This window comes from Echinops telfairi, unplaced genomic scaffold (assembly GCF_000313985.2).
Source record: "Echinops telfairi isolate 266 unplaced genomic scaffold, ASM31398v2 ScPeMD7_3509;HRSCAF=4178, whole genome shotgun sequence".
Lineage (NCBI taxonomy): Eukaryota > Metazoa > Chordata > Mammalia > Afrosoricida > Tenrecidae > Echinops > Echinops telfairi.
The window spans coordinates 17039838-17065494 of NW_022107407.1; the positions used below are offsets into that span (position 1 = coordinate 17039838).

Genomic DNA, 25657 nt, shown 5'->3' on the forward strand with positions numbered 1-25657 from the left:
ACAAATGTACATATGTACTTGACACAATGGATGCATGTATGGATTGTGATAAGAATTGTATGAGCCCCCAATAAAATAATTTAAAAAAAGAACGCATTAAATTTGCCAGGGAAGGAAACGGACAAAAATAATTAAATAAATGCCAATTCCAAATGTAGGAGTGAGTAATGAACTACCCTGAATAGCTGAAAGGACAAAAGAAAGCAGTACCTATGTATTGGTTGAGATTTTCCAAGATCTAAATCCTCAAATATCTCCTTAGGGTGCAAAGAAAGTCTTTACCTCTCCTGTCATTCTTTTAGAAATTATGAAATCTCCAAAAATAAACTTTGAAGTTTGAATACAAAGGCAGAAGAAGTGTAAAAGGTATCCTCCACCCTGTCAAATAGCAAATCACTGTTTCAAGGGGCTAATAAAGGCAATGACTGGCCCTACACAGGTAGCCTAACATTAGTGAATGTGTGACATGAATCACTTTCCTGGCCGGTAAGGTCACATCTTCTGTTTCTCAGCTAGACTATGACAAGGGAACAAAGTATACTAATTGTCTGATTATTTTCCACATTTTATGAAGTATGTAATTTTATCTCTGTTATGTAACTCATTGGTTTCACAGTTAAAACTCTAGCACTTACTATAATACCTGGAATATAATAAGCCTTTACATCAATCTACTACTTTCAACAGTATTTAACATGAAGACATTGCTAGATGCAATCCACAGAGGGAAATACAGACTAGAGCGGATACTCTTTCCATTTCTGGGCCTCAAGAAGAATCGCTACCAATAGCTCTGGTTCCTTGTCCTAAACGCCATTAGATGATACCCTTGCCAGGTCCCTTCATGCCATTGCTTTGTTCATCTGTCAAAACAAAAACCAATCTATTCAATGAACTCCAAGACTACTTCAAAATTCTATGAAGAACTGGAGTTGACATAAAATGGATTATTCTTACAGAATTTCACAAAGCAGATTCCTTAGGAAAGTCTTCAATGATGCTCTGTCAAACACTTTACAATGCAAATGGCATACAAATAATGTGCAAGTGCCTCTCCCAACTCCAATTTTATATTCCAGTTTCTGTCAGGTATGTTTTCAGCCTCCTTGAAACATATCTCCTCTAACCTCAAGCACCTGGTCGTGTCTTTGCTCACAGTGCACTGGGAAAGGTGAATTTCAGAAACGCACTTCTAGAAAATGCAAGGTTGGCATATTTTTCCATGTTATTATGGGATGTGGGACTAGGAATTGCGTTGAAGAAATGGAAAGTGAGGCAGAAGGGGGGAAATGCAGAATTCTTCTCTTGTTTTTAAATGTCCAAGGTTTTAAATAGATTTTAGTATTAGGTTTGAACTCGGCTCACTACTAGTAACTCAAGTGTATAGCCAGTCTCTTAAGATTTCCAATTAAAAAATTAGAAACAACAAAAAAGGAGGACCCCGCCCCGATATTTCATTTCATAATATGGTTTGGAAGAAATCCTGGTGGCATAGCGGGCTACATGCTGGCCTGCTACCTGCAAGGTCAGCAGTTCAAACCAACCAATCCCTCTGTGGGAGAACGATGAGGCTGTCTGCTCTGGTAAAGATCTACTGCCTGGGTAACCCCATGTAGGGGCTCTGAGTTGGAATCTGCTCAACAGCAGTGGGTTTGGTTTTGGGTTAATATAGCTTGGCGTTTACAAGCGTTGATTCTGGAGTTCAAACCAGTTTTGTCATTTACCTCTTTCTGCCTTACGTTTCTTATCCGTAAAATGGGATAAAAGAGCTGATTTCAGGATTAAATGTGCTAATGCTGTAATGCAGAGTTCGCAAAAACATCTTCTTAGTACCCTGAAAACACGATCGTACTAATTTCTGTATAATACTCGGTGTCTGCATATCTTTTAAAATAAAGGGATTGATGATACTTTCTAGACCGGAGGTCGTCCGGGCGACAGGTGTGGGAAAACCGAGCCGGCCAGGGAGGATCAGGCCTCGGTACTCTTTACCCGCAGGACGCCGCCACCTAGTCAAAGGGAGCAAAGTCCTTCGGGAAATGTAGTTTTTAGCCTTTAAGAGCGACTTCCTGCACCTGCAGAACAGCAGGAAGTTAGGAGCTAAGCAATGAAGGGGGTGGGGGTGGGCTGTTATGAGATAACTCAAAAGTGTCAGGCGCTCCGGAGGGGGGTCTGAGGCACTCACCTGAGTCCCCCAACACCAGCACTTTCACCCGATCCAAGGACGCCATCTTGCCACGCCTGCCCGGCGGCCGCCTCTTCCGGGACTCCAGGCCAATCAGAGCTGGCACAGGGGCGGGCCCTTAGATTTCATTGGCCGTCAGGAGCGCGACTCTCCCTACGGAAGGCTTGGCTGTGCCGATTGGCCGCTCTGCGTAAAGGGAGCGTGTGGTCGCCGGAGCGGGTCGCGGGAATACGACGTATTCGCTGTCGCCCAGGTGGCGTGCTGGTTTAAGCCGGTAATTGAGACCCTGAGGGCAGCTGAAGTAGCAGTGTTCAAGGATTCTTTTCGGTAAACCTTGTCCCCAGCTCCTTGTTCCAGGTTCCCTGGCCGGCGTGGCATTTCAGCCTTTCTCCTTCTCACTCCTCCTACCTGAACTCTCTTGTCCCAAGCTACCCTCCTGGTTTGATCATCTTCGTGGTCCTCCAAAGCACCACTGACCCTGGAGCGGCCCGTGTGCGACCTCGGGTATGGCTGCGCCGAGTGTGCCCAATGGACTCATCTGGGAGAATCCTTGGGAGTTTGGGGGTTCGGGGTATCCGTGGGGAGGAGCAACGCTGAATCGGGCTCGACGCTGGTAGCTGGGGCCGGAGATTTCGCTGCTCTTGCCTCCTTCCATGGGAAGGTGTGGCGTGCCCCGAGACATTGTAACAGAAACTGCAGTTAGACGTATTGGTCAACAGCAAGCAGTCTACGGGACGAATCTAACCGGACTCCCCGCCGGCCTCTCCTTTTCTCCAGCTCACAGTCAGCACAATCTTTTAAACTCGCGAACCCAGGCACTCCTGCTTACCACCAGCTTTAAGCTTAACAGGCGGCGTGTAATGGCTTGTTGTTTTCCATTCTGGACACAGGAGTGGAGAAAGTCAGGTGGGAAGTGGGCAGGGTGGACCTGGTGGCAGAACACGTGCCTCAGAGATCCACGCTAACTTTCATGTACTTGACTGGCTGCCCTGGGTCTAGGGATATGGTGATGAAAAAGATAGGTCCTGCTCGCCGCTGCCTGTTGTGGAGGTCGAGAAGGAGAAACACGGAGCAAATACTAGAATGGGAGCATGGGGAGGGGATCATTCTAATCTATGAGGAATTTACCAAGCCTTAAGGATGATTAAGAGAATGGTTTGGACTTCACTTTTGAGGGCAGAGGGAACAGCTTGTGAAAAGGCCATGCAATGGAGAAACCAGCGTGGCCCATCGAATTGGGAAAATCCAGTGTGGCTGGAGATGGGCAGAGAAAGCATTCCTTTCAACTTGGTTTTGCCAGCTCTGTGCTGGGCACACAGCACTCCTCCATTATTTGTATGACTGGCATGAACCCGTAGCCGCTGAATGGATTCCAACACATGAGGGCCCCTGGGTGTCAGAGCAGAACTGTGCTTCATAAGTGCTTGATTAAACAAATATACAAAAACAAACGCCAGGACTTTCTTCTGAGGCACCTGACTGGACTTGACCCTCCAATCTTTTGCCTGCTTGTTTGCCATACCCAGAGGACCCCATGGTTGGAATGTTGTTAGATGCTCTTGAATCCATTCCTATCTATTTGACAGTAAAACTGTGCCTTAGGGTTTGCCATGCTGGAGTGCTGTACTGCCCTGTACTGGAGCAGATCACCATATTTTTACCCATGAAGCCAGAGTAGGTTCAAACTACTAGCCTTTCAGGTGGTAGCCAAGCCTTAGGCCAGTGAGCCACCAGAACACATGGAATTTAGAAAACAAAACCCCAGTTAATCCATTGCCATTGAGTGGCAAGGCTAATTGAAGTGAGGTGAGGCTGGGACTGACTTATGGACCATGGGAATGAAAAGGAAAAATAGGAGCGGGTACTCAGAGGTCACATATTCAAAGGTCACTGGAACAGAGCCTCTTGAACTGTGGGAGTCATGAGAAATTTGGCAATGGTAAAAGATTCTGAGCACACAAAGACCCAAAATCAATTCACTGTCAAGTGCATCACGAACCTCAGGTGTTTTTGGCAGTGTGCTTGCCTGTGTTACTTTAGGCAGCTCACTGCTATTGCGCTGAGCTCACGTGCTCAGAGCCCCCAACTATCCACCAGGATTAGATATTGTGCTGTGGAGTACTATCAAAACCACAAACTTCATCCAGAGCCATGTTGGATTTGTATGTGTACTTTATGTACTTGGGTCGGGTGAAAGTTTCTTAGGTGAAAAGGGGTTCCTAGTAGAAAAAAATATGTGAAACCTTGCTCTAGAGGCCGCTGAAGCTCTGTCCCTGTCTGAAGATTATCAGTTGCGGTTTAGCTGGTTGCTTGGGAGACAGATCAGAAGGCAACAGGTTTGGTTTGGGGATATTGTCTCCATGTGGGAATGTGTCCTAATTTTGTTTCTTATATATTTTAAAGAGGAACTGAAAGTTTAAAAACCTGTGGGAAATTTCAATACTTTTTAAATGATGATAACCGTAATTCGGAAATGCATTTTTTTTCCTGTTCCAAAAATACCCTTTGGGTCAAACCAGGTGTTCGGGCTGTCAGGTTGCGATTCTGATCTCAGTAATTCAGCAGGAGTGGTAAAACGGGAGTGGCAGAGAAGAGAAGGCAGTGATTGGGAAGGAGGATTTCTGAGTGTAGAGATTTGGGCATAGTTGCACAGCCGGACTCCCTTCCTGTGCTTTCATTTCATCTGTTCTGGGAGGTGCTGCACATCTTCACAGGCATATCTGGCAGCGTCTGAAAGTGAATGTTCTCCTCCAGAGCTGTTCCTCTTAAGCTCACTACTGTTGAATCAGTGCCAACTCCGAGAACAGGGTAGAACTGCCCCCGTGGGTTTCAGAAACTGGAATTCTTTTCGGGAGTAGAAAAACTCATCTTTCTGCTGCTTAGCAGCTGGTATTTTGAACTGTGACCTTTCGGATCACAGCTCAACTCGTAACCATTACACTGTCAGGGTTCCTGAAGTATTACCCATATTACATGCTAGTTCCTCTGGCTTCTTGTTCACACTGGCACGGAACATCTATTTTTTAATCTTTTTTCTCTCCTAATGTCCCATTACAGGAGCCCTGGTGGCATCGTGGGCTAGCTATACTTTGGGCTCCTAATGGCAAGATCATTTGAAATCACCATTTGCTTTATGGGAGAAAAATAAGCTTTCTACTTAGTCTTGGAAACCCACAGGGGCAATTCTACCATGTCCTGTAGGGTTGCTATGAGTCTGAAACCCCTTGATGGCAATGAGTTTGTTTTTGAATTTTTAAATGTCCCGTTTCCAATACATTGTTGAGGCCTTTTGATTTTATTTCTCTAACAGTTTTCTTTTGCCCTGTCATCTTCTTGCTGTTTTTTGTTCTTCCTTAGTTTGGATTTGATTGCTATAGTTCATCATAGCCTGTTTCCCCCAAAATAAGACAGGGTCTTTTATTAATTTTTGCTCCCAAAGAGGTGCTAGGTCTTATTTTCAGGGATTGTCTTATTTTTCCATGAAGAAGAATACAGTACACATTTATTGTTTTATTAAAAGAGGCCTCGCACTTCCTGCCTGCTCCGGCTGCGCTGTGGCCAACAGTGAGCTGCGCTGTGGCGCCCACCGCTATGGTCCAGAGTCCAGACGGTAGCTTGGGGGGGGGGCATATATTTCAGCAAGTACAAAACTGTAAGTAGGTCTTATTTTGGGGGGATGTCTTACTTTCGGGGAAACGGTACTACCAGAGTATCTCCACCTTCATTCAGTCTGTTTTTCACATTAGTTTTCTAAGTCCAGCCCACTGCCAGCCAGTCAATCTTGACTTACAGCAACCCTGGAAGACAAAGGAGAACTATTCCTCAGGGTTTCTGAGACTGCAAATCTTTACAAAAGCTAAAAGCCTCATCTTTCTCCCACTTAGCATCTTGACCCACAGACCTTGTGGTTAACATGCGAACACTTACTACATAGTACGCTCAAATTAGGGGTCTTCCTGTGAATGCTAAGGTACCCTATTGAGTAAGTGTTGATTGTTAACTGCAAAGCCAGTGGGAACACTGATCCAGGGCCACTGCTAGGTATTCTGAATGTTGGCCTCTTTTGGTGGTGCCATGGGTTAACAGGCTGAGCTGCTAGTTGAAAGATTGGAGGCTCACGACCTCCCTCGGAAGCACCTGGGTGAAAGGCCTGATGATCTACTTCCAGAACAATCAGCCCTTGAAAACCCTCTGTGGCAGAGTTCTACTCGGTCACTGGTCCTGAAGGGATCATCCATCCTGGATTCCCTGTGTTTCCAGTTCCTATCTGTACCAGTGTACATCCTCTGGTCTAGCCAGACTTGTAAGGTAGAATTGGGATCATGATAGTGGGTGGGGAGGAAGCATCGAGGAACTAGAGGAAAGTTGTATGTTCCATTGTTGCTACACTGCACCCGGACTGGCTGTCTGCTCCCCGCGACCCTTCTGTAAGGAGATGTCCAGTTGTCTACAGATGGGCTTTGGGTCCCCATTCCATACTCACCCTCATTCACAATGATATGATTTTTTGTTCTTTGCTTCCTGATACCTCATCCCTTCAACACCTTGTGATCACACAGGCTGGTTTGCTTCTTCCATGTGGGCTTTGTTGCTTCTGAGCTAGATGGCCACTTGTTTACCTTCCAGCCTTTAAGACTCCAGTCGCTAAATCTTTTGCTAGCCTGGCACAATCAGCTTCTGCTCAAAAACATCCAGCCTACGTTTGGGCACTAAGTGTGATCTAATTATCTTCAAAGGATTCTCAGGTTGAACACACCGGCTATTGTTTCTTTAGCAGTCTCTAGAGACATGCATGCAATCAGCCTTTTATTACAATATAACAACGCCTTGGAGAATTCCATGCAGTCTTCTAAAGGTGGTACTACTGTTCCTGCTAGCTATGACATGACCGAGAGACACCAGGCCAGGAGAACACAGAGGAGAAATGGTTTTAAGTGCAGCTATTGGACTGGAAAGACAAAACATTAGCTTGGAAGCTATAGAAATGTTTCTATAGAGAAGTCCTACATTGTTTCTCTAGAAGGTTACATTGAATTGCATATTTCCTATCCAAGGTCTACAGACATAAATGAATGTTAAACAATGTTGAGATTTTAGCTGTTGCTAAAAGAGTCAACACTTGCTTTAGTCATCCCCACCGAGTCTTCCCCAGGATTGGAAAGGCTAAGAGCAACGGCTTATTCCTCTGTTTGCCTCTGCAAAGTTGGTTTCAGAGTTTTGTTGCTGTGAACTTACTTAGTTTTTTTAAAATTAATTTTATACATTTGATTTCACTAACTTGGCAATGAAGACTTTCTTCTCTCTGATTCTAATCTTTCATTTCTTTTTCTTCCTTTTTAATAATCTAACCTTCTACTGCATGATCTTCTTACCTAGAAATACCTGGGCTTTTTGTTTTGGTTTCCTTCTTTCTTGCTGTATGATTTCTTTTACATGGAAAACCTTATCCCCCCCACCCCCGATTTTTCTCTGTTTATTGACACTCTCTTTAACATTTAGGAGTCAACTCATATATTTCCTTCTCCATGAATCTTTGATTTACTTGATTTCTGACTTCCCATACTCTGTCTTCATTATAGTTCTGTCAGTTTCATATTACAGTTACCTGTTTATACTTTTGGGCTTACCTTAATGGGCTAAAGGATTATATGTGCTTCTTCTAGTCATTTTATTAGGGGCTCATACAACTCTTATCACAATCCATACATACATCAATTGTGTAAAACACATTTGTACATTCATTGCCCTCATCATTCTCAAAACATTTGCTCTCCAATTAAGCCCTTGGCATCAGCTCATTTTTCCCCTCCCTCCCCGCACCCCCCCCTTATGAGCCCTAGATAATTTATAAATTATTGTTTTGTCATATCTTGCACTGTCCAACGTCTCCCTTCACCCATTTTTCTGTTGTCTGTCCCCCAGGGAGGAGGTTATATGTAGATCCTTGTAATCGGTTCCCCCTTTCCACCCACCGCCCCTCCACCCTCCCGGTATCGCCACTCAGCACTGGTCCTGAAGGGATCATCTGCCCTGGATTCCCTTGTTTCCAGTTTTTATCTGTACCACTGTATATCCTCTGGTCTAGCCAGATTTGTAAGGTAGAATTGGGATCATGATAGTGGGGGGAGGGGGGACATTTAAAAACTAGAGGAAAGTTGTATGTTTCATCATTGCTACACTGTACCCTGACTGACTGGTCTCCTCCCCTATATGTTTCTTTATCTTATATTACAGTCTATACCTGGGATACGTAGTAACTATTATTGAATTAATATTTTAGTTTATGTTTTGGGACAGGAAGAGGTGAAATGCTCTGCTTTTAAAGGAATAGTTGGAACTTAATTATGATCTTTACTTTGACATTGGCCTGCTGTTCTTTAGTCTATTGGAGTTTTCTGATGCTCATGTATCTTTTTCTGCTAACCATTGGACATGTAAAACAACAACAAAAAAAACTAAGCTGAGTACAATGTCAGCTTTTTCTCTCCAAGATCAAGTTGGAGAGAAAAAGAAAATATATGCTAGTAGTCTATGATACCACTTTGGAGTTGAACCCAAGCACTTGTATGTCATCCTTCAACTCGGGTGACAGAAAGGTTGCAGGGTCAGGGCAAGTAAACTGATGCCAAGGGCTGGTGCTAAGGCGTAGTAGGTATGTGGGGTGTTCTACAACCTCTAATTATGAATGTAGTCACTCATTTTGTAAACACCCATGAAACCTGCCAAACGAAAGGTGAGTTCTGCCCTCTCCTTGACTACAAATGTATATAGGAGAAGAAAATGGCAGAATACATAGCGGATGGGAAGAAAAAGATAAATTTATAAAGGAGATTGTTAGTGAATTATCCACAGACTAACTCAGCTAGGCCCAAACCAAACCTCGTTTCAGGTGCCTCTAGAACAGGCTCTCGGGGTTGTGGGGTGTGTGTGTGTGTGTGTGTGTGTGTGTGTGTTGGGGGTGCATTTTGGAGTTGTCAGAGGAGCTTGTTTTGGTCGTCTAGTGATTGAGAGTCTCCTGGTGATATTTAATGGGCAGTAACAAGGTGTTTTTCAAAGCACTGGATGCTCTTAGATGGCATGGGGTTACTTAGACAGAACAAGAAGCAGCGCCATCCTTTAATCATTGCTGTGCCTTGAGCCCATGGATTCAGCCACTGCACTCCATCTCATTGAGGGCTTTCCTCTTTTCATTGACCCTCTGTGTTACAAAGCATGCTGTCCTCCTCCGGGAACAGTCCATCTTGATGGCATGTCTAAAGTGCTGCTTGGCTTGACTTGACTGCTGCTTCCCTGCCTACAAAGATCCAGCTTGTAAAGGCTTTTTCCTTTTCCTTTGATTTTTTTTCCCTTTTCCTTTTTCTATTTTGACTTTTTTCTTTTTTAAAGCACTGCGTGACATTTCTTTATTTGATTTTCAGATTTTTAACTATGCAAAGTTGATAAAGTTTCCAAACTCTGAAATTGTTAATTTTTTAAAACTTTTTCTTGTAAGTTGGTTGAAGGTTTAGAAAACAGGTAACAGTTTTACATTCAATGATTCACACACATTTTGTTTTGAATTATCCTTTCTGACCCATCTCATTTCCTCTATGTTTCCTCTTCCTCTCTTTCATATCCTCTTAACTTTGACCTTCGGTAAATGCTGCCCTTACTTAAGTGGTTGATTCAATCTAACATGGCGGGTAGAGGGGTAGAGGTGAGGGTTGGGTAGTGCGGTGTTCTGCAAGATAACTGGGCCAGTCTCTATCCAGTCAATAAGCCTGGTCTATTCTATGACTTCCAGTTCTGTTCCACATTTTTCTTCCACTTTCTAGGACCTCCTAATATGATTCTTTTAAGAGTGATTGGCAGTGGTATCTGGTCTCTGGGTTGTAGAGACTGATATTGCTGTGCTTCATTAGCCCACTGGAGTAATTGTCTTTCAGTGTTTACCACTCTCCTTTCCTTTGGGCAGTAGTTGTACCATAGAGCATTGTCTTTGTCTATATTGTGCCAATTGGCCTAGGTATTCCCCTTGACTTCTGTACTAACCCCTCAGGCCCAATGATCCCTTTCCCTCAACGTGTTTGGCATTGTCTAAGAAGTTTTCCCAACTATATGCTCTACCATATTCATATTTTGCAGCAAAGGCAAATGCACATATGCAAGTACTTGATGTCAAAACTATATGTTTGTGGCTGTCCCTCCCACTTGTACCTCCTCCTGTGCCGTGTGTCCATCCAAGCATCTACTTGTAGATCACCGTAACTGCAGGTTTGTACAAGTAATAGTGCTTGCCTCTGCTGCCTTTAATATCTTGCACACCTCTCGTTGTCTTCCCCAGTCTCCATCCTTTTTTTTTTTTTTTTAGCTAACTTCCCTTTTACTATATTTTGCCTTCCCCTTCATCCTAGTTAACTGTTGTCTACCTTCTAGCCTGTGCCTTCCCCTTCCCTTTGCTGCCAAAGAATGCTGCTTTTCTTGACGCTTCACAATAGCATTCTCATACAATATTTGTCTTTTTTTGGTAACTGTACTCAGCATAATATCCTTCAAGTTCATCTGTGTTAGGAGATATATTGCAGATTTGTTTTTATGTTTAACCCATTGATCCCCAAACTTAATGGCCTACTTCCCCCTTTTCAGGGAAAAAAAAAAAGGTGCGGTACCCCCCTCTGACAATTAAAAACCTTTGTACCGTAGCCTATATCCAGGATAAAGTGTGAGTATCTGTTTTTGTACCTTCCCACTCCATCCTTACAGCAACACCTGCTCCCATGGGGGTTTCACTTTGGGAAATACTGGTTTAACCTTGCATAGTATTCCATCATATCTATTATTAACTTTGTTTCTCCATTCTTTCACTGATGGGCATTTGTGTTCTTTGCATAGGTTTGCTATTGTCGATTGTGTTTAGATGAACATGGGTGTGCAGAGATCGAAGTCATACCTCTTATTTCGCTAGATCGGACACACTAAGTAGAAGGACTGCTGGGTTATGTAGTGTTTTCATATCCAACTTTTTGGTGAAGTGCCATTTCCTTTTCCATAGTGGTTGCACCATTAACAGTCCCACCATCAGCATAACAGGGTTTCAGTCTCTACACCCTTGCTAGCATTTTTGTTTTTTAGTGACTGCTTTTTTAAACTTTGTTATTTGTGCTGGTAAGGCAATAGCTTGTTTTAATCTGTAGCTTTTGAGGGGTTAAAGGTTACAAGCATTTCCTCAGGTTTGCTGGCCGCCTTAATGACTTCTGTAGTGAGTTTAAGGGCACCTTCGGTGATCTCAATGTGATTGGGCCTAGTCTGTGCACCCAGGTGGACTTCCCACCTGGGCCTAGGGGGCTTGTGTCTGAGCATGCTCAGTTTGGATCTTTCCATAGGTGTCACATTAACGTGCCTGCTTTCTTTCCAACCTCTTGTGGCTGTATGCAGGCATTGGGGAGACAATTCCCTTTAGTCCCTATTCTGGCTACCTAACACTAGGAACCTCGGGGTTTCCAGTACTCCTGAAGTTTTATGCCATAAGAAATAGTGGACACTTCATTTAGCTCATTTGTGTTTTTCTCTCCGAGATAAATTAAACTGGGCTTACAACTGTTTTAACTAATAGACGACTTCTAGGAACCAAACCCATTTTATGTAGGTCAGGAAAGTAGCCGTTTAAGAATTGTGCCAATTAGAAGACCTACATGGTGCCCAGCTACCACTACCAATTGATCTGAAAAGGACATCATTAGAAAAGCCTACATAGAATGGGAGGAAAATGTGAAACAATTGAAAATTGCAAAAGAAACCAGGCTTACTGGTTGGATAGAACTGTGGGACCCCTGAAACTATGGCCCTTACCCCTGAGATCTGGAACTGACTGCCCCTTTGTGTTAAGATGATCACCCATTTAAGATCTAAAGAGTACCATTTACCCGAGGACAAAGTTGAGAGGCTTAAGGAAAGGAGGAGTGGAGGCAGGAACACAGGAACTAGGAGAAGTGATAGTGCATTGAGGGGATTGCAAAGGATGAATTGGATCAGAATGTGTTATGACTTGTTGAATATAAACCTATGATCTGCTCTGAAAACTTCATCTAATTCATAATACAACGTTACAAACCCCCACCCCCCAATTAAATTCTCATACACTAAAAACTATAAAACATTGCTTCAGGACATTAAAGGAGACCTAAATAAATGGAAGGACAGTTCATGTTCATGGGTTGGAAGACAATATTATTAGATGTCAAGACTTCTAAAAGTGATCTATAGATAAAATATAATACCTGTCATAATCCCTAAAATCTTCTTTGCATAAATGGAAAGCCAACCATTACATTTATATGAAATTATATGGAGTCCCAAATAGTCAAATAAATCTTGATAAAGAATATAAAACAGGGCTCTTACTTCCTGATTTCAAATTATACTATAAAAGTACAGTTATCAAAACTGTCTGGGTATGGTCTAATAAGAGGCATATAGGCCAATGAAATAGAATTGAGAATAAAAAAAAATAGACCTATATGATGATGATCAGGGAAAGTCAAGCTCTATAGGTATAATCGTTTGCACACTCCAGAGGAAAATCTTGCTCTGCTGTGTTAAATGCTGAGGCATTGGAAAACGTTTAAAACAATCTTTTAGAACCTCTGTAGTAGAAGAGTGGTAGCCATCAACTACCAGGAATGTATTGATTAGTTTGGATTTAAAATGATTATCCTATCTGTATGCCTAGCTAATCTTCCCCTCTTTTTTCCCTCAATTCAGTAATCTTGAAGTTGAAGTTTGCCGCTAAAGATGGCGGACCCAGACGTCCTCACTGAGGTTCCTGCAGCACTGAAGAGGTTAGCCAAGTATGTGATCCGGGGTTTTTATGGCATTGAGCACGCCTTGGCCTTGGACATCTTGATTCGGAACCCCTGTGTGAAAGAGGAAGATATGCTGGAACTGCTCAAGTTTGATCGGAAGCAACTTCGCTCAGTTTTGAATAATTTAAAGGGAGACAAATTCATCAAATGCAGAATGAGGGTAGAGACTGCTGCGGATGGGAAGACCACTCGCCATAACTACTACTTTATCAATTATCGCACTCTCGTTAATGTGGTAAAATATAAGTTGGACCACATGAGAAGGAGGATCGAAACTGATGAGAGAGATTCTACCAACCGGGCTTCCTTCAAATGTCCCTGCTGTAGTAGTACTTTCACAGACTTAGAAGCTAATCAGCTTTATGATCCCATGACAGGTGAGCTTTGTTCCAGTTATGACTCTTTGAATAAAAGGGAACTATGTCCTCCGTTTCTTAAGTTGACTCATCTGATGTTTAAGCCGACTGTGTGCATCATTATGAAGGGACTGGATCCGTGCCAGTCAGCCACAGCCTGGCTGCCCTGTTTGACTGTGATGCTATTTTTAGAAACTTGTGACTAGGCTTTCCCCTTCACAAGGGGTTTGTACTCATCCATAAACTATTCTTTCACCCACTGCCCTCATTATCAGCTGCAGCCTAAGTTAGAGGTTGGCTTCTCCTGTCACTGTTGAGGCCATTTGTGTAACTTATGACTTCTTCTTTCAGCATATATGTGAGCATCTTGTTGTCCGAGTCTCTGACAGACAGCTAAAGCACAGTACTTAAATGTGTTGTTAATGGAAGTACAAAGTGCTATCGGGTACATCACTAGGGTATGTAATTTGGACTCAGATTAGGGGAGTTGTGGAAGGATTGTAACAGCTGAGATATAAAAAATAAGAGCCTAATGAAATAAGTCAGGAGCCCCGGTGCTGTAGAGGTTACACATTAGGTTGTGATCTGCATGGTTGGCAGTTTCAAATTGTCAACCACTCAGTGGGAGAAAGGCTGGGCTCTCTACTTCCATAAACAGTTACAGTCTCGGAAACCCACAGTGAGTTGCTGAGTCAGCATTGACTCGATGGTACTGAGAGAATAATAGAAGTTAACAAGTAGATAGGTTCTCATAAGCCATCAATGGAAGGGAATTATAATTTGTCTCCTTTAATTAAATTTTTTCCTTATCAATTCAATTGAACAAAACAGGCAGTTTTACAATATGTATGTAACACATTAACATGAGACTAAAGTACTAAGTTATTTACTTATTTGGCTCGATAAAGTTTGAAAACTGCAAAAGAAGTTATAAAACTAGTGAATCAAAATTATTTTCTAGATACGAAAGTATATAGGAAGAGACCATGCTATTAAGTTAGATTTCCCCAGTGTTATGGCTGAATAAAAGAGTGTAGGTTACTTTTAGTTAATAAATTTTAAAAAAATTATCAGAAAGGTTTAATTTAAACTTTTATATATGAAATATTTTTTAATAAAATTTATAGGTTTTTTGTACATGTTTAAATTTCTAATTTTGACATACAGGTATTATGTATTTTAAAATTTATAATTATATATGTTTTAAATGGAGGAAAATCCTATATCAATTAAGATTATTGACAAAAGATTAGAGATAGTAAACCCTTTTTTATTTTTTAATGGCAATGGATTTATTGTTTTCTTTATTCTTTTTTTAAATTGTTTTATTAGGGGCTCATACAAATCTTAACACAATCCATACATACATCAGTTGTGTAAAGCACATTTGTGCATTCATTGCCCTCATCATTCTCAAAACATTTGCTCTCCACCTAAGCCCCTGGCATCAGCTCCTCATTTTTTCCCCTCCCTCTCTGCTCCCTCCTCCCTCATGAACCCTTGATAATTTATAACTTATTATTTTGTCATATCTTGCCCTGTCCGATGTCTCCCTTCGCCCACTTTCCTATTGTCCTTCCTCCAGGGAGGAGGTCACATGTAGAGCCTTCTAATCAGTTCCCCATTTCCACCCCACTCTCCCTCTACCCTCCCAGTATTGCCGCTCACACCACTGGTCCTGAAAGCATCATCCGTCCTGGATTCCCTGTGTTTCAAGTTCCCATCTGTACCAGTGTACATCCTCTGGGTTGGCATATTTGTAAGGTAGAATTGGGATCATGATAGTGGGGGGTGAGGAGGGAGGAAGCATTTAGGAACTAGAGGAAAGTTGTATGTTTCATCATTCCTTTTTAATTTTTCTAATTTGTTGTAATACAGTTATTTGGGAGAAAAAAAGAAGCTTTTAAAAAGATCAATTGTGACTCTCACTCGCTCACTCTCTCTCACTCACACTCACTCTCTCTCACTCACACTCACTCACTCTCTTTCATTCACTCACTCACTCTCATTCACTCACTCACTCACTCACTCACTCACTCTCACTCGCTCACTCTCACACTCACTCTCACTCACTCACACTCACTCACTCTCTCTCATTCACTCACTCACTCACTCTCTCACACACACAAAAAAAAGATCAATTGTATTACATGTTTAATTTGTTCAAACCTAACCTATTTACCTTATAAGGGACTTAACTAAAGAATAGATTCTGGTTATAAATGAAAGCCTTAACCAGCCTGAATATAAGGATTGCTTGAGTGAGCTATTAGGGGAAAGTTTTAGAGTACATCTGGAATTCTTTTTAAAGAGACCAGAAAAATCTCCCGTGATGTCTGCCATTCACCTTAACAGAGCTGTAAAGGGGTTTGGGTTTTGTGATACGCTGCAGCTGTTGGTGTTAACAGTAATTCCATTTTCATCACTGCAGTAGAAAGTGTTAGCTAACCCCTCAGAGAGGGCAGTCTAAAGTAATGTGCTTCTACTACATTTATTCATCACTGAATCCTTTATTTAATTTCATGAATATTTCTAAAAGAATGGCATTTTAGTACATATTGATTAATTTTTGACCTGTGGTGTCTGAATTTTACCTAGGGTTTTTTATTGGATGGAACTAATCAACAAGTGGACCGTGGAAGAGATAGTCTAAAATTCTAGAGAAACGCAAGTGTAGTCAACATTATTTGAATCAGGGAGTGGAGATAGAGTAGGCACTGAAAAAATACTTTATAGTTAAAAATAGCTGACATTAAATTGTATAGTGCCCACTCAGAATGCATGAGTATGGGGGAGCAACAATAAGCATGTAACTTTAGTCTATATAGATTAGCTGTTGTAAGCAGCCAAACTAATATTTATCTTCATTGACAGTTACAGCCTTACAGCGATGCCTGCATTTATGATTGGGAACCCTTGTTCTACGAACATTCTTATCTTTTGATTATAACTTGGGATCTCAGCTAAATTTTCCTTTAAAGAGAAAATGTGCTGATTAGGTGATACTATCCACTCTACTTGTCAGTTCTGCTTTTTGTTTGTATTTCAGTTTTTCAGCCTTAATATCTTGGCATCCTCCTTTGAATCTCCTTTTCTTCAGGAATTCTTTTTTTTTTTTTTTTAAGAAAGCATTGTCTTTATTTTTTTTTAATCATTTTATTAGGGGCTCATACAACTCTTATCACAATCCATACACACATCAATTGTGTAAAGCGCATTTGTACATTCATTGCCCTCATCATTCTCAAAACATTTCCTCTCCACTTAAGCCCCCAGCATTAAGTCCTCATTTTTCCCCTCCCTCCCCGCTACCCCCTCCCTCATGAGCCCTTGATAGTTTATAAATTGGTATTTTGTCATATCTTGCCCAGTCTGACGTCTCCATTCACCCACTTTTCTGTTGTCCGTCCCCCAGGGAGGAGGTCACATATAGTTCCTTTTAATTGGTTCCCACTTTCCTACCCACTCTCCCTCTACCCTCCCTGTTTCACCACTCACACCACTGGTCCTGTAGGGCTCATCCGCCCTGGATTCCCTGGATTTTCAGTTCCTATCTGTACCAGTGTACATCCTCTGGTCTAGCCAGACTTGCAAGGTCAAATTCGAGTCATGGTAGTGGGAGCGGGGAGGAAACATCTAGGAACTAGAGGAAAGTTGTGTTTTTCATCGTTGTTGCATCGCACCCTGACTGGCTCATCTCTTCCCCAAGACCCCTCTGCAAGGTGATCTCCAGTGGCCTACTAATGGGCTTTGGGTCTCCACTCCGTACTCCCCCCATCATTCACTATGGTAAGCTTTTTTGTTCTGATGATGCCTTATACCTGATCCCTTCGACACCTCGTGGTTGCATATGCTGGTGTGCTTCTTCCATGTGGGCTTTGTTGCTTCTGAGCTTGATGGCGGCTTGATTACCTTCAAGCCTTTAAGACCCCAGACGCTATATCTTTTGATAGCCAGGCACCATCAGCTTTCTTCACCACATTTGCTTATTCGTCCGCTTTGTCTTCAGCGGTTGTGTTGGGAAGGTGAGCATCATAGAATGTCAATTTAATAGAAGGAAGTATTCTTGCGTTGAGGGAGTACTTGAGTGGAGGCCCAATGTCCTTCTGCTACTTTAATACTAAACCTATAAATATAGGCTCATAGATCTATTTCCCCATCCTCATATAAATATATTTGCATATGCACATGTCTTTATCTATACCTCTATAAATGCTCTTTCCTCTATTTCCCTTGATTCTTTCTTTAGGAATTCTTACAGTTTTTCTTTTGTCCCTTTTCTGTTTTGTGCAGTATTCATCTTCCATTATGAAGAAGTTGAGGAACTTGGTGTGCATAATGAGAAGAGAAAGCTGTATTTTTCTTCTGTAATATTTAAATTATCTTTAAATAGGTAATTTTCCTTGTAAGTTCAGTCTTAAAATTTCAGCTACTTAAGTCCTGAATTGCCAAATCCTTAAACGTAACAAAAAGCTTTGATTAAGGGGCTATCTAATGGGTTTCCAGCTTTGTTTCCTAAGCAGCTGCAAGGTTGCAGTATGGATCACATGGGGATGTCGATGGCACGTGGGGACTAGATTGGAAGCCACTTAGCAATTATTGGTTCAGACAGATAAGATTTCTGACCCTTATATCATTGAAGCTTCCTGATCTCCATGTCATTGAAATTCTACATCCATCCTCTTTAGCATGTAAAAAATACTAGGGTTCTTTGCTGGTGAATCTCTCAAGGAGTTGTTAATATTGTTAACCTACCGTCACAGGAAACAAAATTTCATAGCCGCACACTGTTCTCTTAAATCGGCCATCACAGAAAAGGAGGTTTGAATGAGACCTCTTTTACAAAAATTCACTCTGACCAGAGAGAGCTTTCTCGGGCGATGCCACAGGGTGTGCACTAAGACCAAGTTGCTCGATGCTCGCCTAAAGGGCAAGATGCGTATAGGAAAGCTCTGCTCTGCCCACCACAGTTCCACTGTTTGCCGGGTATTCCTCATATACTGTATTAATGCATTGGTGGGCTTACATATTTCAAAATATAACAAACCTAGTTTTTTTCTTTTGCATACAATGATTGAGTTTTGTGGTGCATATGTTCTGTAGTGAATTGTTAAAGGTTATTTTTTCAATTTCCTTTTTATTATAGTTAAATAATTATATGAAATGTATACCTCCATCTTGTAATGTATATTACCATTTAAAAAATATCATTTTACTGGGGGCTCATACAACTCTTATCAGAAGCCATACATACATCAATTGTGTAAAGCACATTTGTACATTTGTTGCCATCATCATTCTCAAAACATTTGCTCTCCACTTAAGCCCCCTGGCATCAGCTCCTCATTCCCCCCGCTCCCTGCTCGCCCCTCCCTCATGAACCCTAGATAATTTATAAATGATTATTATTTTGTCATATCTTAACACTGTCCAACATCTCCCTTCGTCCACTTTTCTGTTGTCTGTCCCCCAGGGAGGAGGTTATATGTAGATCCCTGTAATCGGTTCCCCCTTTCTACCCCACCCTCTCTGCACCCTCCCGGTATTGCCACTCTCACCAGTGGTCCTGAAGGGGTCATCTGTCCTCGATTCCCTGTGTTTCCAGTTCCTATCTGTACCAGTGTACGTCCTCTGGTCTAGCCAGATTTATAAGGTAGAATTGGGATCATGATTGTTAGGGGTGGGGTGGGTAGCAATTAGGAACTAGAGGAAAGTTGTATATTTCATCATTGCTACACCACCCCCTGACGGGCATGTCTCCTCAATGCAACCCTTCTGTAAGGGGATGTCCAGTTGCCTACAGATGGGCTTTGGGTCCCTACTCTGCACTCCCCCTCATTCACAATGATACGATCTTTTGTTCTTTGATGCCCGATAACTGATCCCTTTGGCACCTCATGATCACACAGGCTGGTGTGCTTCTTCCATGTGGGCTGTGTTGCTTCTGAGGTAGATGGCCGCTTGTTTACCTTCAAGCCTTTAAGACTCTAGAGGCTATATCTTTTGATAGCCGGGTTTCATCAGCTTTTTTTTACCACATTTGCTTATGCACCCACTTTGTCTTCAGCAATTGTGTCGGGAAGATGAGCATCATGGAATGCCAGTTCAATAGAAGAAAGTATTCTTGCATTGAGGAAGTACTTGAGTGGAGGCCCAATGTCCATCTGCTACCTTAATACTAAATGTATACATGTATGCACACAGATCTATTTCCCCATCCTCATATATATTTACTTATGTACATGCCTTTATTTAGACCTCTATAAATGCCCTTTGCCTCCCAGCTCTTTCCTCTATTTCCTTTGACTTTCCCCTTGTCCCACTATCATGCTCAGTCTTCATTTGGGTTTCATTAATTCCTCTCAGTTACATTACCCTTGATCATACCCTACCAGGCCTCCTATACCCTACTCACCACCGATTTGGATCACTTGTTGTTCCCTTATCCCAGGGTTTAACACCACTTCCTTTCCCTCCACCTCCCCCTCTCCCATGCCCCCCCCAGAACTGTCGGTCTCATTGTTTTCTCCTCGATTGTTCATCCAACCTATCTTATTTAGACAAACCTGTGGAGACAATAACATGCACAAAAACAAGACAGAGCAAAACCAAGCAACAATATACAACAAAACAGCAACATCAAACCAATGACAAAACAAACAAAAACACAACACAACAACAAGTAAAAAGAAAAGCTTGTAGTTAGTTCAAGGACTGTTTGTTGGCCTTTAGGAGTGTTTTCCGGTCAAATCTGAAGGGGGTGCCAAGCCCTGGCCCCAAAGTCTGTTTTTGGTATTACCTGGGGACTTCATTGCTCTGTTCCCCTTGCTGTTCTGTTCCACGACCTTAGTGTTTTGCCTTGGTGTGGTGAGATCAGATCGGGCAGAATTCCCACACTGTGTCTCCATTGTTGTCCCCTACAGAGCTATGGGTCAGTGAGGGATGTCGTTTTTCATAGTGCGGCCGGCCATATGGTCAGCTCTGTGGATTGGCTGCTCTGAGCAGTAATATTGTCCTCAAGACTTGTGGGCCAGGATGTGTTCCACTCTCTCTTCCTCTGCTTTCATTTGTTCCTGTTTGTTCTGATCAGACGTGTCCCTCTCCCTGAGCTGTAGCTTCAGTGCTGTCCTGTATATTACCATTTTATATTTGTAATAACATACTACTGTCAAGTCAATTTTGACTCATAGCAACCCTGTAGGACAGGATAGAACTGCCTTGTGGCTTTCCAAGACTATAACTCTTTATGGGAGTAGAAAGCTTTATTTTTCTCCTGTGGAATGATTCAGTGGTGGGCTGAACAGGGTGATAAACAGTTTAATGCATACCCCTTTGCCTACTTAAACTCAAGCAATTTGCTTCATGAAAATAAAATTTGAAGGTAGATAAGTAGAAGTTGACTTTTGAGACTTAGCATTTTAACATATATTTCTGTCAGAATATTTTAAAATAATGTAAAAGTAATAAGAAAACAATAATTTCAAGAAATAGTCCAGGAATAACTTTACAGCTTCCTCATCTCACTTACATTTTGAATGCTTTTGGAAGGTTCTAGATAGACTACAATGAACAAACCTAGTTTTTCTGTTTTACAGTGCTCAAATGTGGTGCTTTAGATTAATGGTGGTTGGGAATGTGTAGTGGCAAAATTAACTCCATATGTTCATGTGTACCTGAAAGTTCTGTCTGTAAGCCACTAAAAGTCTAGGAGTTTTGGCCCTAGTTTACATGGTTTTAACATGTAACAGTGAAGCTCTTTTGTTGTCTTGGAAGCTTTTTGAATGAGGGTGAATGAAAAACAAACTTCTATTTGAATTGTTTTCATAGGCTTCCTTAGGAAAGTTATCTGAGTTATTATTAATTTTTAGATTTTGTACTATTTTAGCTAGTTTCCTTTCCACCATTCTTATTGTCATAGAGACCATTGGTCCATTTAAAATACGCATTGGAACATGCCACTTTATTGTTCAAAATTCTACAAAGACTTCTCTGCTCACTCAGAGAAGTCAGAGTTGTGATTGATAGAACCTACCAGGGCTTTCACCTGATCTTCCCTTTACTTTATTTCTGAATTTTGTTTCCAGTTCTCTCCTCCACTCCCCTTCACAGCCGCCACCCTAGTCATGTTACTTGTGCCTTGTCAATAGGTGCCAGGCAGGCCTTCATTTTACTGCCTCTGCTCATCCTGTTTCCTCTTGCCAAACATTGTGAGGTCACTGCTCAGATGCTTATGATATGAGAGAAGTTCTCTACCCCTTTCCTTTCACCTTATTTCTTCCCTCCCCTGCTTTTTGTTTTGTTCCCCTCTGACATTAATCAGTGCCTGATTATTTATTTATTTATTTATTCATTCATTCCTTCATTTGTTTATTTATTTATTTATTTGTTTTTTCATTGACTGCTTCTCAATAATAGAGCATGACCTACATGAAAGTCTCTCAGAAGAGAACTGGTGGGTAGAGTTAGGAAGGTAGTGTTGGAAGTGTGCTTTCCCTGGGCAAGGCTGTGCAGCAGCAGATACTTAATCCTTCCTGTTTCCTTGGCTGGCTGTAGCGACCTAGTCTGCAGTGAGTCCCCTGGAACAGTCCTGCAGCAGCCGGGCCAACAAAGCACGTGGGCTTACCTTTCAGTCATCTTTCTTGGGGGTGTGGGTGGGAAAATGGCTAATGATATTATTCTAGTTAAACAAAACTCTGGTTCTAGAATTACAGGTACTAAAAGGTGATCTACTCATTGTTGATAACCAGAGCAAAAGGCAGAAAAGTACAATCCTAAATAATGTCTAGTTTGGGGGGTTTTACTCATACATGTTTGCTTATAGTTTCATATCTCTGTCCTTTTCTTTGATTATGATACATTTCCAAAGCATTTTCCTCTTGTCAAACTAAAAAGGAAACGTTTTTTCAATTTGGTTTTATTTGCATCTACTTGTTCCCTTGACTGAATACTCCCATAATTAAGACGAGCACATTTGCCAGCATGGGTAGCATGTTTGAGGCAGTTCACTGGAAGACCTTGGCCAGTAGAATCAAAACCAAAATCAAACCCACTGCTGTTAAAAATTTCCAATTTGAAGCAACTGCCTCATAGAGTAGAACTGCCTCATGGGGTGTCCAGTGCTGTAACTCTTCATAGAAGCAGAGTGCTACATCTTTCTCACTTTAGAGGAGCAAGTTAACCACTGGGCCACCAGGGCATACTGTTGTTGTTAGGTGCCATTGTGTGGGTTCCGACCATAGAAACCTTAGGTACAACAGAACAACACACTGCCTGGGCCTGCACCATCCGCACCATTGTGCCTGCGCTCGAGCCCATCGTTGCAGCCGCACACTGTGTCAATCCGTCTCCGTGAGGGCCGTCCTCTTTTTCGCTGCCCCTCCACTTTACCGGGTATGATGTCTCTCTCCAGGGACCGGTCTCTCCTGACAATATGCTTAAAGTATGTCAGAAGATGTCTTGTCTCCTGCTTATGTGTGCAGCAAAAAAGGAAAAAAAGAAAAATCAAAATTTTTAATTTGTTGGAGTTTATTTTGTTTCTTTTTCCTTTGTCCCTAGTCTTCTCCCTCTTGTGTTTTCTTTTATGATTTTTCTTTTTTTGCATTTCTTATTTTGAGAGGAAATTGAAATTAAGATGTACAGAACTTTCCCCCTTACTCTTCATTTCTCATCTCCCTTTACCACCGCAATTAGCCTTCTGTTTGTTTTCTCATTTTGAAGCACTAACTTCCTTGGAAGATTCCCAAGTCATAGAATTGAGACATTCACATACTGCTGAATAAATGACCCTATGTATAGTTTAGAAATAACTATTTCTAGAAGATATTTTTCCTCCCTCCTTCCAAGGGCTTGTTAGGCCTGTTAGATATCTGAAACTGAATATTTTATATTTTGACCTTTCTGGCAAACAATGCGTTCAGAATCAGGTGAATAAATGCCAGGTATGTGATAGGCACCTAATGTTTGTTCAATTAAATCTTTGTTGCAAAACCATTCTCATTTTGTTACTTTTTTTTTTAAGCCTGTGTGTGTGTGTGTGTGTGTGTGTATATGTGTATATATATACACATACACACACACACACACACACACACACACACACACACACCATGGTTGCATGGTGATTACATGTGTTGGGCTCCTAATTGCAAGGTTGTCAGTTTGAAACCATCAACCTTAGTGCAAGAGAAAGATGAAGCTTTTTACTCCGATAGAAGAGTTACAGTCTTAAAAACCCAGAGGCAGGCCTATATGGTTGCTATTCATTGCAGTCGACTTAATGGCAGTGAGTTTGGGTGTATCTAGGTGGGAAAAGTTTGCTGAATTGTAGCAGATAGGGATGATAGGTCAGATGTAATTCAGGTTGGCACCATGACTTCAAGCCAGTTTTTTGACTCAGATCAATTAAGATTTGAATTCAGGCTTTGTGGTACCACCTCACCCTTCCCCACCACAACCACCACCACCAAGCTATGACCCAGTAAGCTTGGCACTTGCATTTTCTTGCATGTCATAACACAGGCTTTGTAGTGATGGGGGAAAATGGGAAACTCTGTGAAGCCGCTTCCTCAGTGAATTTGTGGTTTGTAAATTTAGATATTTCAACAAATGTGTTGTCATTGAACAAAGTTTTCCTTCTACTTCCATCACTGAGCAAGCTTTACCGGAAGCATTGATGCCAGCTTCAGTCCCCTCTGCTGCCTCGTTCGTAGGTCTCGCCCACATGTCGGAGGGCTGTTGTGGAGTTGTGCCGCATTTCCGTGGTGGTCTTACACGTGGGAAGGGAGAGAGGGTGCAGTGCTCTGAGTTTCCGTTTCACCCCCTTCTCTCGTGCATGTTGTGAGCAGCGCAGAATTGGGACATTCATATGCTGCTAAATACATGACCCTAAGTATAGTTTAGAAATATCTATTTCTAGACAATATTTTTCCTCCCTCCTTCCAAGGGCTTGTTAGGCCTGTTAGGTATCCGAAACTGGATATATTTTGATCTTTCTGGCAAACTGAATACATTTGGGATGTGACAAGAGTTGGGATGTTTATCATATTGATTACCTAACAGCAACTTTGCACCAGGGGTGTGCATTAGAATTCCTGTGGTACTTCAAAAATTCGCGTTCCTGGACCCCACTCCAGCCCTACTGAATACGCATCTCTGGTGTGGGGTCCAGGCATTAATTAAAAATCCCACCAGTGATTTTTATGTGAACCTGCAGTTACGGACTGGGTTAGAGGAAGTGCATCTCAAGCCACTGTGGCAGATCAATATTTGCAAATCATTCATTTTGATGACCTCATGTTTCTCCCTAAAATCTTTTAATGTCTTTTTCTCCTTCTAAAAAATTGTCAGGATGAGGCTTGGTGTACAAGACCACTTAGGACCACTCAGTTTGTCTTAATTTCATTGTTTTGCTATTACTCTTTTTGCTAAGTCTGTACCTGTCACACTGAAATTGCAGCTCTGTGTCATTTCCCAGCCACCTACTTCTTTAGCTGTGATCGAGAATGCCTTCTTTCCCCTTCCTTGATTTCTATCTGACTGCTTATTTTCTAAATTCTATCTCAAAAGACTCATCTTTTCTGTAAGCCAGCCCTTGTGCCCTCAGCTGGAAGTAACATTATCTTCTTTAAACTTCAAACACTGTGTACTGTGCTTCTTCCTGGTCCCTGGCAGGCCTGTGTCTGTCCATACACCACCTGACCAGTGGCACGGAGCTGTGGGCAGGGTGAGTGCACTGAGCCATCCTCTGCTGTCATGCCGAGGTCTGCCATTCCCAAACCTCTACTTATTTGGGGGAAAGCTGATTTGCATTTGTATAATGCTTTATGGAATTCATAAAAATGCTGCTGGTCTAACATTGTTTTACCACAATGCCAAAGGCGCTAGGAAGAAAAATCAGAATTTCTGCATTTGGCTTTTGACATGCAGGTTCTCAATTTATAATTGTGTTTTTTGTGATAGATGTGGGACCCAGAGATGTCAGGCTGGCTTTTCCTCTTGTGATGTATGCCAGGGATCTAATTGCCGGGAGACGATTCTGGGTCTCATGTTTATGCATGTCTTCCAAGCAGAGGCCTCTGACTGCCTTTTCTCTGGACTGTTTCAAGGGTTCTAGTACAGTGATTACCTTTGAAAGCTAGAGATAGTGTGTCCTTTCTGAGCAAAGGGCAGGTTTCTTTGCTGCCCAGTAGAATGAAGAGAGTGACTTCCTCTAAGCAATAGCAGGCTTGTTGGTACCCACTTAAACAGTGTTAGGACCCATAAGCTTGAGCTTTCCC

General features: G+C 42.0%; 2 protein-coding genes across 5 annotated transcripts in view; one reads left to right on the forward strand and one right to left on the reverse strand.

Annotated features, from left to right (window-relative positions):
• The window catches only part of RABL3 (RAB, member of RAS oncogene family like 3), a 64646-nt gene extending 62415 nt beyond the window's left edge, over window positions 1-2231 (reverse strand). Inside the window, exon 1 of the mRNA XM_004709793.2 lies at window positions 2186-2231. Within this exon, the coding sequence (XP_004709850.1) occupies window positions 2186-2231 (46 nt within the window). The remainder of the gene's footprint in view (window positions 1-2185) is intronic.
• GTF2E1 (general transcription factor IIE subunit 1) overlaps window positions 1-25657 on the forward strand; it is a 58768-nt gene that overhangs the window by 3724 nt on the left and 29387 nt on the right. The window contains exons 1-2 of one of the 4 annotated variants that reach the window (XM_004709792.2): window positions 2445-2512; window positions 12926-13403. In XM_004709792.2, coding sequence (XP_004709849.1) covers window positions 12956-13403 — 448 coding nt within the window. In that variant the 5' untranslated portion in view covers window positions 2445-2512; window positions 12926-12955. Of the gene's footprint in view, window positions 1-2444; window positions 2690-10405; window positions 10439-12925; window positions 13404-25657 lie in introns of those variants that run through there. The other 3 variants (XM_045294262.1, XM_045294264.1, XM_045294263.1) reach the window with 3 other exon arrangements.